Source organism: Carya illinoinensis, chromosome 1 (assembly GCF_018687715.1).
Source record: "Carya illinoinensis cultivar Pawnee chromosome 1, C.illinoinensisPawnee_v1, whole genome shotgun sequence".
In the NCBI taxonomy this organism is placed as follows: domain Eukaryota; kingdom Viridiplantae; phylum Streptophyta; class Magnoliopsida; order Fagales; family Juglandaceae; genus Carya; species Carya illinoinensis.
This window is the reverse complement of record NC_056752.1, coordinates 54,140,668-54,153,390: the sequence shown is the minus strand read 5'-3', so window position 1 is coordinate 54,153,390 and position 12,723 is coordinate 54,140,668. Positions and strand designations below refer to the sequence as shown.

Below are 12,723 nucleotides of genomic sequence, written 5' to 3'. Positions count from 1 at the left end.
AACAACTGTGGAGTATGTATTTACACCTATAATACATGGGGCCACAACAACTGTAGAGTATGTATTTTTCATGTTAAGTCAAGTTTGTGTAGAATACATTGGGCCACAACAACTGTGGAGTATGTATTTACACGTAGAATACATGGGGCCACAACAACTGTGGAGTATGTATTTTTCATGTTAATTCAAGTTTCAGATCAAGTTCATGTCAAGTCAAGTTCAATTCATGTTTCAATTTAAGTTATGTCAATTATGTTATATTGTACGCTAAGTTATACTTTAATTACTTATGAATTTGATTATGCATTTATGCTTTTACTGTCATCCATGTATCATTAGCTTGTGTGGAAGTTTTTTGTTAACTTACTGAGATTTGTAATCAAATCTCATTTTGGTAGTCTCAACTACCATTCCCCCGGAATGGTAGATCTTGTTACAGGACCTGAAGGAGAATCAGGAGCTGATCAACTAAACACAGTTGACTAAGCGACGGTGCGACGTCAATGTTAATATAGTAGTTAACTTAAATTACTACTTGCACAATGGAGTTGCATCTCTAGTACTTTTTAGATCATAACCATTTTGGATTAGTGTTGTGATCTGTTCAATGGGTCTTTATATATGAAGTATGTTTTAAGCATTTGGGATATTTTCAATTTGGTGCATAGTATTGTTAAAGAAAAAAAAATTATCCGCTGCGAATATTGCATAATGTTAGATGCATGTTAGGAACATTGCATCTTATATGTCATGAACGGAGGCAAGTAACCTTGTGTTGCATGTCTCAACGCTTCAAATGTTCATCCGATCCCAAACGGAATTTAGGGGCGTCACAGGGTGGTCTCAGAGTAATACGTCTCTGGGCAGTAAATCAACATGTCCTTAGGAAATGCACCAAACATTAGGCTTGAAATTTTAGTCGTCAGTAGGCTTGAATTTCTTAAGGTATGAAAGGTAGTATGTGGTTTTAATACATATACTCGTGTGTTTCAAGAAGGGACACATGATTCGTGATAGAATATCTCGAAATCCTAAGGAAGATAACAATCAAGAGGATCAGAATTTTCCGATGGATGAAGGATTAGTTGAGGTAAACATAGTTAACGTTGATTTGATTGCAATTTATGGTAGTATTGCATTATTGTTATTTTGGAGTAGGTCAAGTCATTGGGATTGGTAAATTGTACATTGTTTGATTCAAACGAGTCATTGTTTTCATTAATTGTGGTAGTGCTTGAGAATTCAGCTTGGAAGTTGAATTGTTACCCTAGTGGTAAGAGTAACAATTTTCATTAGAAGTATTATTGTTCATACCAATGTAGATATAGAATACCTTTTAGTAATATGAGAAAGGATGTGTAGGATTGATGAATGGTATTCCACATATTTGGAGAATTGTTTTGATTCTGAGAATACGATAGAAATTGTGTTTGGAAAAGTAATTTGATTAGGAGAAACTTTAGCCTTAGTAGGATTCATTTATGAGAATAGTATTACCACGCCGCCAGTAAATGATTTCTGGCAAAGCACTATCTTTATGGATACATAGATCGATCTTCTTTTGAAGACTATTATATGGGGAGTAAAATCTTGATCTTGAGAATTTATGTGAACATTAGGAACAAATCATTTAGAGCTAGAATAATTGATAACTCATGATGGATAGAAGAGTTATGACAATCATAAGAGAGAAAGTCTCAAGTTTAAGTTATTAACTGGTCAGTTATCGAAGTACCACTTATTAAGATGACTGATTGTTGCGATTATAAAGAAGTAAGTTAGTCCTAGACCAGTAGAACTCTTTGAGGTTTTTATTAACTTGAAGATTACTGAGAGTCTGGATATGCATGATTAAATGCATATTTATATGAGTCATTGGATCATGTCATATTTATGAAAATCCCTAAAAGAAATAAAATGGAGCACATAAAACATCTACCAGAAGATAGAAACACAAATATGAATATTTGTGAAGTATTATTTTATTATCATAAAGCAAAATTACAGAAATTTGATACTCTTTGCCTCAATCTTTAAACGCTCTTACTCTTCAAAAATTTGCATGTCTTTCCTATCTAAAGGAGTAGCCACTCGAAAAGAAGAGTTAAGTAAAGATTTTAAATCTCTGTTCTCTCGCTTTACTGCTTTTATCTTCATGTTGGATTCCATAAGAAGCCTCTGAAGGATAGAAATATTCTCATGGAGTTTGTCAACCTCACCAGTCCTGGATTGTAGCCGCTGAGAATATGCGACAATGGCTGATGAATATCGAGTACCGAGACTCACAAGCTCGTAGATAAGTTCATTATCTGACTTATTAGTCAGATCATTATTGGATTGCATTATAGCACCTACGGAAGAAGCATAAACAACTGGTGAACGAGGTGCAGAATATCTCATGTTTTGGTAATGAGAAGATTGCTGAGCCATTGCAACGTGAGTAAGCAGAAAGAGATTGCAGAGTAAGAATGCAGATTAATTTCATAAAAGTGAAGAAGATGAGATGTGAAAGAAGATAAATTGAATAATTCTTTTATAGAGAAAATTATGACAAATCATCTCTCGTGAAGCATTTCTCTATAAGAGACAAGAGCAATGTAGTATCATAGTTGCGGTGCCTGACAACTACAGAAAAACAAAGTAGTGTCATAGCTATGCGGCGCCTGACAACTACAGAAGAGCAATGTAGTATCATAGCTGCGGCGCCTGACAACTACAGAAGAGCAAAGTAGTGTCATAGCTATGCGACACCTGACAGCTACAGAAGACCTATAAAAATCATGCGGATCAGAGTTGTCTGGTCTAAAACAGAGGGCCACCAATTTTGTTAAAAAACAAAAAAAAAAAAAACAAAAAGAAAGAGAGAGAGGTTAACGGCTTAATTTTGATGAATTCTCTACTAATTATGGTATTTATAAGAACACTTAAAGTATATCGTCTATGTTTTTCTAAAGAAGAGTTTCAGAAGATTATTTACTTGAAGTTTTAGGTTTGGAGATTGTGTCGATACAACTTGGCCAACCTTGTGGAAAGAAGTATAATATAATTGTTGATTAAAGTAAGAGAGTTAAGGAATGACATAATCTCAAAGGCAAATATATACGGGATAGACAGCAAGTTAGTAAGCAACACCTAGCAGTCTACTGTGTATGTGTGCTAAGTAAAAGAACTACAGTGTATGTATGTGTTTTATCATATGTCATGCCATGCCAAGTTATCACGTAATTGTCTATTATACAGAATTTATTCTGTCATCAATTTTTATCTGTTACATAATATATTCTGTCATGTATTACTGTACCTTACAAGTACGTCATGCTAAGTATACTATCTATTACATGTATGTCACGTCATATAACATTTATTGTTGCAAGTATGTCATGTTAAATATGTTGTCTATTATATGTTATGCCATGTTACGAAATGTTTCTATCTCAAGTTGGTCATGTATTTCAAGTTATATTCAAGTCACGTTATGTTACGTCAGGGTTTCAGTCATTTCGTATTCCAGTCACGTTTCATCTTGATTACTTATGTATGGGGTCACAGCAATTATGACGTATACACTACGTTAGACACAGCGATTGTGACACGTAGAATACATGGGGCCACAACAACTGTGGAGTATGTATTTAAGCAGTTAAAGAATAAGTTTCCGTAAAATATATGGGGCCACAACAACTGTGGAGTATGTATTTACACGTAAAATACATGGGGCCACAACAACTGTGGAGTGTGTATTTAAGCAGTTAAAGAATAAGTTTCCGTAAAATATATGGGGCCACAACAACTGTGGAGTATGTATTTACACGTAGAATACATGGGGCCACAACAACTGTGGAGAATGTATTTTTCATGTTAAGTCAAGTTTGTGTAGAATACATGGGGTTACAATAAATGTAGAGTATGTATTTACACGTAGAATACATGGGGCCACAACAACTGTGGAGTATGTATTTTTCATGTTAATTCAAGTTTCAAATCAAGTTCATGTCAAATCAAGTTCAGTTCATGTTTCAATTTAAGTTATGTCAATTATGTTATGTTGTACGCCAAGTTATGCTTTAATTACTTATGAATTTGATTATGCATTTATGCTTTTACTGTCATCCATGCATCATTAGCTTGTGTGGAAGTTTTTTGTTAACTTACTGAGATTTGTAATCAAATCTCATTTTGGTAGTCTCAACTACCATTCCCCTCGAATGGTATATCTTGTTACAGGACCTGAAGGAGAATCAGGAGTTGATCAACTAGACACAATTGATTAAGCTACGGTGCGACGTCAATGTTAATATAGTAGTTAACGTAAATTACTACTTGCACAATGGAGTTGCATCTCTAGTACTTTTTAGATCATAACCATTTTGGACTAGTGTTGTGATCTGTTCAATGGGTCTTTATATATGAAGTATGTTTTAAGCATTTGGTATATTTTCAATTTGGTGCATAGTATTGTTAAAGAAAAAAAAAATTATCTGTTGCGAATATTGCATAATATTAGATGCATGTTAAGAACATTGCATCTTATATGTCATGAACGGAGGTAGGTAACCTTGTGTTGCATGTCTTGACGTTTCAAATGTCTGTCCAATCCCAAACGGAATTTGGGGGCGTCACACCAGAACCCACTTCTCCCGTCGATTATATAGATTTTGCATTCAATCATTACCAACTAGACCATACTTCATCATTATTGAACTTCATTCCTCCTCAAACTCATCACATGTTATTGTCCCATGAATACAATGACGAAACTCTTTCGAAAAGTCTAGAAACTTGTTAAAGATATGTGCCAAATGTTTTGAAAATTTTTGTAAAATATACCTCAAGCACAACCGGTGAGTTGTATTTGAAAGTACCTATGCAATAACCTTAGCCATGACTTTGTCATCATCAATAATAATAATTGAAGGGGCACGCCCAAGCATTGCTGCATGCCATGTTCTTAATAACCATATATAAAATTCAGTTGTTTTATTGACTAACAATGCACAACCAAATATTATGGTTTGGTGATGATGATTAACTCTTAAAAACGGCACAAAATGTATATTATAAATATTTGTGAGATACGTTGCATCAATCGTCACATATCCAAAATATTGATATGCAGACCTTGATCTTGCATCTACCCAAAAACAGCTTCTCATACACCTGTTCTCATCAACCTGCATGGAGTACACAAACTCAGGTTCTTTACAGGGATGCTAGCGAGCAGGTTCTCAGCCTCTTCGTGGCGTTGACCTTCCCATCATTCTACGAGAACCATGAACAGTCATGGGCGGCGCCCATTCTAGGCTTCACAGCCCCTTTGCGTGACCCTTCAAAACCACTCCTTTACACTATGCATTGAGCCACCACCTACGAGGCTATTCCCTTACCCAACGGCTCACGGCGAGGTTCTTCTCTACAAATATACTTCAGCTACTTTTCTCCATTACAATACGCAATATAAATTACAGTGTATGTAAAGTAAGGGAGAAATAAAATAAAATCATAGCAAGATCTGCTTCGAAAAAGATATATCAATATGTTGTTGGAATTGAGAATGGTTTATGAGAGATTCTCTTCCTCCAACACAAACATAATTTGGCATAAGTAAAAATAAGAACATTGAAATGCATGTGCGTATTTTTATTGTTTGGATCTTTCACATAATAGATGTAAAAGGAACATACCATTGTAAAAATTTCTCTCTTAGATTGTAAAACCAATATTTTCAGTCCTTCGCAACATAGTAAAATCACAATATATGAAAGCACATATTTACTGTATATTTTATTGAGATCATAAAAAATCTACAATCTGACTCTGATACCACATGTTAAATATTTTAACATGAACATTAATAATTATATTTTCGATTTTTTATGATCCACAATGATAATTAAATATATATATTTTTTCATCTGTTTGATAGAGAATCTAACTTGGTTACGAGAGAAATAGCACACTAACAACTTTACCTTTAAGTATCTCATAATGGCTAGAGACACAATAATGTTGTAGGTAAAAATCCTTTAACTCCTTGATGCTATTTATAGATTTCCAGCTATAAGAAAATCTAGAGAATTTGTATTTCATTATAATTAGATATAGAGGTATTCTAATTTTACTATAATTTAATAAATTAAATGATAAGATTGAACTAATTTAAATCCATTAAATATGGATGTGCGGTACATAAAATTAAAATAAAATTCTTACGCATATTCCTCGTAATTAAATCAGTCAACTTGACATGCAGCATCTGAAAATGAGAGGGGGAGCAAGGCAAATTAAATCTCGAATAGTCGTACAGATAGACCGGCCGGACAAGGCTGGCAGCTAGTCGAGTATGCATGTCACCTTCCCTACCCTCCCATCAACTTAATTTCAGAAAGCTCTTGCACGTACAGCTCAGTTTATGGTGAGACAAAGATAAACGATAACCCGTATCTCGAGGCACGGGTTAGTTTGGATATGATCTATTAACATAATTAAAGTCGTAGATGTACGTGTATGTTTGGCGTATATATTTCTTTAATTTAGATAAATTTATTAGAATGATCTTGAAAAAATTTACTTTCTAATAATAGGTTTATTATTTTTTAAAACGGGTGCACATAATTATAAGAATTAGGCAAAAAAATTGCAAAAGGATAATCATCATGTATAGGTATAAACGTAACGAAAATGTAAAATGGAGAAGTACGCAGAGGCGGCTCAATATAAATTGAGGCCTTAAACGGAATTAGAGTTAGTCATTCGTAATTATAATACAATAAAATATAATATTATTATATAAAATATTTTTAAAATTTTCAATAAAATGATATTTTATTTAAACTCTTTAAATAAAGTTTTTTTTTGAATTTATATTAAATACTATAACTTAAAATGAGGCCTCAATGTAAATTTAGCACATTAATTTAGTAAGATCTTAAAAACTTATTTAAAATATAAATAATTTATTGTATTGGATATTAAATTTAGTATTATAAGGCCTTGCACATATTAAAAATTAAAAAATTTATTTAAAATTTTATATAATGAAATGGTTTTTATTTTATTTTATTTTTTAAAAATTAAAAAAAATATCTCATTTTTAATTTTATTTTTTTATTTTGGAGCCGGCCCTGGAAGTACGTTAGTATATATAGTCCCATTGGTTTGTATGTAATGTAACACACATGTATTAATTCGGTGTGATATTGGGATATTTTTCTTTAGTTTAATTTCTTGCTATTTCATGCTTTTTATTTTATTTTTCTTTATCTAGGCGAGGCAATATATACATGTTATTTCTAGATCAGGTACGTACGCGCGGCATTTTTTTTTTTTAATTGTGTTTGGAATTTACGATGAAAAATATTTTGCGTCTTCATGATTTTAATTAGCATTATCGTTTTATAAATTTGTATTGACGTTGTATCAAATAACTGGAAACAAATATTTCTTATTTTATTTATGCATCTTAATTATTCGATGATATATATATATATATATATATATATAAATGATGATAGCGATCAATTAGGTAATTAGTTGGCGGTGGGTTGGACGTTGCGCGGCTATATATCATTGATGCTCAGATCATGTAATTAAAGATATATAAATATTAAAAAAAATTATATGTAATTACTTTTACTTTTTTTTTTTTATATATTTCGTTAATGTGACTAGCTGTATCGGTTTTTTTTTTTATATATAAAATAATATATCTAGAAGAAGTGTTATACTGTTTCCAAGAAAAAAAAAAAAAAAGAAGAGAAAAGAAGTGTGATACTTATATTAACTTGATGTTCAGACATAATTAAAGATAATGTATTCTCTCGAGTGTGCTTTTAATAATTAAAATGAAATAATTTAGTCACATAGAGATTATATAAAATAAATTAATATGTCTTTTATATAATTTATCAAATTATAAAATTAATTTTATTATAAAATAAATCTAACACAAATTATATAAATTATATTAATTTATAAAATTACTTTTCTATAATCACTGTACATAATCGTCGTAATTAAATTAGCCAACTTGACATGCAGCATCTGAAAATGAGAGGGGAGCAAGACAAATTAAATCTGGTATAGTGGCACAGATAAAACCTGCCCAGGCTAGCAGTTAGTCAGAGTATGCATGTCACCTTCCCTAGCTAGTACCCTCGCATCAACTTCCGGAAAGCTCTTGCACGTACAGCTCAGTTTATGGTGAGAGAAAGATAAAATAGAACCCCATATCCTGTGGCACGGGTTACTTTGTCGTATATATATATTTCTTTAATTTAGATAAATTTATTAGAATCATGAAAAAATTTACTTTTTAATAATAGATTTATTATTTTTTAAAACGAGTGTACATGCATAATTTACATAGTTTAAAACTATATTTAATATAAGTTAAAGTTTTCTATTAATGTGATCTACGAAGTTCGTACTTATCCATGGTTGTCCAATGAATGGATTTCCTGACCCGTATATAACTTCTTTTAATCTAAGACCATTACCCAGTCAAGAAAATTGTGATGAAGTGCAAGAGTTGAACGGATGAGCTAGGCCGTCTTCATTCTCTCATATATTATTTTATAGTCAAAATTAGTGACAGATGGTTTTGGACCTATCTAGCTTATATAGTAGAAAAATCGTGTATAGTCACAAATATAAGGTATAAATAGTTTTGTTTTATTTTTCGGCTAAAGACCTAGTTAGCTGCATGGCTTCCTACACATTATATATATTATATATGACTAATTAAAGAAATTAGCCTCGGTCTTACTTTTATGGCTTCCTCATGCTTTGGCCTTCTTTGCTGAGTACTTTTAGATTATGTAAAGGTCAGTAGTATTTGACGACCAAGACTCAATTAAGGAGCCTAATTAGAACCATATCGCATGAAGTTCCAACATGCTCGACTCCTTTAGTTCCAACATCTCGATCTGTGACCTGCATGCATATGGTCTGGTGATCTGTACTTTTATTGTTACTTTTGGGTCATTTGACCATTCCTTGGTTCATCCATTCATTAATATAATATAGTACTGGAAATTCACGAGTGCACAAACTCCAGTTAGTTCTCGTGAAACCACATTAATATTTGACAGTTGGCTCTTAACATTTTTCTATTCCGAGGCCTCGTTAAGCTATATATGATGAAATTAAGAAGAAAAGATGACATAGTCCAAAAACACACGGCCAAATAAATAAGTTTACACGTAAATTATTGATAATTAAAAATTACTATATATGACAAAGCAAGCTGAGAATTAAGCAATCAAGTGCCGTTCGATCAATCCAAACTCTACTTGTTTTTTCCTTTTTAAAAGCGACAATGCTGCAATCTCTATCTATATATGTCTCATTCTCTTACGCAAACGCATACGCACACGCTAGTATTTTGTGTCTATAACTATAGTTTTTCCTTCAAGAAAAAACTCGCAAGAAGTAGTACTGTTTGGTGCGACTAACAGAGTACTGAAAGAAATGGAGCCCGCTAGAACCAATGGCGGTAGTGGGGGCCTGGGTAGCAAGAAGCAGTTCATTACCCAAGTGCTCACAGGGCCATGGTTCTCGGTTTTCGCATCATTGCTAATCATGTTCACCGCCGGCACACCCTACATGTTTGGACAATACTCCAACGTCCTCAAATCCGTCCTCGGATATGACCAGAGCACCCTCAACTTGATCAGCTTCTTCAAGGACGTTGGCACCAACGTCGGCGTCCCAGCCGGCCTCATCGCCGAAGTAACACCCACGTGGTTTGTTTTATCACTGGGTGCAGTCATCAACTTTTTTGGGTACTTTATGATATGGCTGGCCGTGACCGAGAGAATGGCGAAGCCCCACGTATGGATGATGTGCTTGTACATCTGTCTTGGGGCAAATTCAACGGCTTTTGCTAACACTGGAGCACTCGTCACCTGCGTGAAGAACTTCCCGGAAAGCCGCGGGATCGTGTTAGGCCTTCTAAAGGGATACGTGGGCCTTGGTGGTGCTATACTCATCCAACTCTACCATGCTATCTATGGTACCGACTCAAAATCTTTGATTTTGCTAGTCGGATGGTTTCCGGCCGCGATATCTTTCGCTTTTCTACGAACTATAAGAACCATGAAGTTCAATAAGCTGCAGAACGAGGTCCAAGTTTTCTATAATTTCTTCTATATATCACTTGGCCTCGCCGGGTTTCTGACGATCATGATTGTAGTACAGCATATGGCTACATTCACGAAGAGCGAGTACAGTGGCAGTGCAGCTATGGTATTTTTCTTGCTCTTTCTTCCGCTTGCTGTCGTTATCGTGGAGGAGAGTAATCTTTGGAAGAGCAAGAAATTATCGGTCAATAACTCTTCCAAGGCGCTCAAAATAATCACCGAGAAGCCGAGCACGGAAACTAGTACTGAACTCTCGGTTCCCCAAGCTTGCAGTGGTACTCCTGCGACAATCAATTCGGCCCCTGAACGAGATGCAAGAAATCAAGTTTCATGTTGGGGAACCATATTTACGCCGCCGGATAGAGGGGAAGACTATACCATACTCCAAACACTCTTCAGCATCGACATGTTGATACTATTTTTCTCGGCAATTTGTGGCGTTGGAGGCACCTTAACGGCCATAGACAATCTGGGACAGTTGGGAAAGTCGCTCGGATACCCAGATCGCAGCATAAGCACCTTTGTCTCTCTTGTAAGCATATGGAATTATCTTGGGCGGGTGGTGTTGGGTTTGGGCTCCGAAATTCTTTTGAAAAAATACAAATTCCCACGCCCTCTGCTGCTCACTCTAATCCTCCTTTTCGCATGCGTTGGTCACCTTCTGATTGCTTTTAATCCTCCTGGCGGTCTCTATGTGGCATCCATAATCATCGGGTTTACTTTTGGGGCACAATGGCCGTTAATTTTCGCAATAATTTCTGAACTTTTTGGCCTTAAATACTACTCGACTTTGTACAATTTTGGGTCTGTGGCTTGCCCAATTGGATTATACATACTCCACGTTAGGGTAGCTGGATATCTATACGACAGGGAGGCTTATAGGCAGCTGGCCGCTTTGGGACTCGAGAGGAAGCCTGGGGAGGCTTTGAACTGTACTGGGGTCGATTGCTTCAAACTGTCTTTCCTTATAATTACGACAGTGACGTTGCTTGGCTCGCTTGTTTCCCTCGTGTTGGTGCTCAGGACTAGGAAGTTTTACAAGAGTGACATTTACAAGAAGTTCCGGGAGAATGCGCCAGCAGCCGAGGAGGTGGCGATGGATGGAAAATCCTTGGAGACCAATGGGACTGTCCATAGCCGTGGACACCATGACAATATACGAAAGTAATCATACAAATTGATACGGTTTAATGTGATTTGTTAAATTATATAATTATTTTTATTATAAAGCATATATAAGAAATCAAATAAAACTAAAAAATTAAATAAAATTACGTTAGTTTGTAAAATTATTTTTATATAATTTGTAGCAGTACTCTTAATTTTAATATGAATATTGTTTTCCTTTTAGTTCTTTGCTTTTCCTATACGACTTATATACTCCAAACATCCTCCGCAAAGGGGAAAAAAATCAGTGACATATGAAGTAGAATTATCTCTTAATTGTCTTATAAATAAATTCCTTTTATTCTAAATTTTTCTCTACATATATATACACTATTTCTCCGGATGAGAATTTAATTTGGAAAACGAGAGAGATGTTCTCTAATTAAATCATTTAATTTGCTATATGATTCGGCCTTTATTTCATAAGTTTCCTTTCATATAAAAGCTGTCTGGTACTATTTTATAAGTTTACACAATCTGATTCTTTTTTAGTCGGAATAAAGTATATATGTAGTGGCTGGTGGATGATGATCAATGATCATAGTTAACACCACAGTTGAAACAAGTATTTATTTGACTGAAAAGGAAAAAAAATAAGAGAGAGAAAGAGAGAATAGAGAAATGTTTTGTGAACAGGGGTGTTTGCGAGATTCACGCCCAAAGAGAGTGTTACTCAGTTAATAACCATGCATTTAATAGCCGCTACGTTTACCGTGAAGCGTGGACAGTTACACACCAAGAGGAGGACAATGCAGTAGATTGTCAGCGATATTATAGCCCGTATTATAGGAAGGTTAATCGACGAACGTGATAGCACCATGAAGCCCAGTGAGTATCGGGAACAAGGCTGTTGAGCAGATCTTGAGGGCCAGCACGAGTCTATTTGGTAACCACCAAGTATAACAGAACATATAAAGTGATATAAACCCTACATCTCTAAGGTGAGTATCATGGCAAATGAATAATGTAAAAAAGGCAACTAGATCAAATCATGTCAAATGAATATTGTACCTATATATACAGTAAGAATGGTGAAGAGTGCAACTAATTACTCATTGAAACCGAATCTTAATAGTAATTCAGTTTACGTATCATTGACTTAGACATCAAATATACCTCAACCACGCTGTGCCACTATTTTTGTTTATTTTAGATAAGAGAACTTCGATGGATCGTGGAACATGTGAATAATTAATCCAGTGGAAGTTACGGATGAAGATGCTTTGAATATTCAGAATTATTATCGACAATAAAAGAATAATTAATCCAGAAGGATGACTAGACCCAGGTCTACGTACATGCGAATAATTAATCCAGTGGAAGTTACGAGGAGACAGATGGTGAGCTGGCCAGATCGAGTCATCGGCTTTTGTGGTTTTTACTGTTTGATCATTTGTAGTTTCCATTTTTTTAAGGA

General features: G+C 34.5%; 1 protein-coding gene across 1 annotated transcript; it reads left to right on the top strand.

The window, feature by feature from the left end:
- The first annotated feature begins 9,393 nt into the window (after nt 1-9,393).
- LOC122288359 lies at nt 9,394-11,479 on the top strand. The gene has a single exon (XM_043095559.1). The coding sequence runs from the start codon at nt 9,469-9,471 to the stop codon at nt 11,305-11,307; it is 1,839 nt and encodes a 612-aa protein (XP_042951493.1). The 5' UTR covers nt 9,394-9,468; the 3' UTR covers nt 11,308-11,479.
- Nucleotides 11,480-12,723: the final 1,244 nt, after the last annotated feature.

Coding starts and splice junctions, on each gene's coding strand:
- LOC122288359 (XM_043095559.1), top strand. CDS start 9,469: ATGGAGCCCGCTAGAACCAATGGCGGTAGTGGGGGCCTGGGTAGCAAG.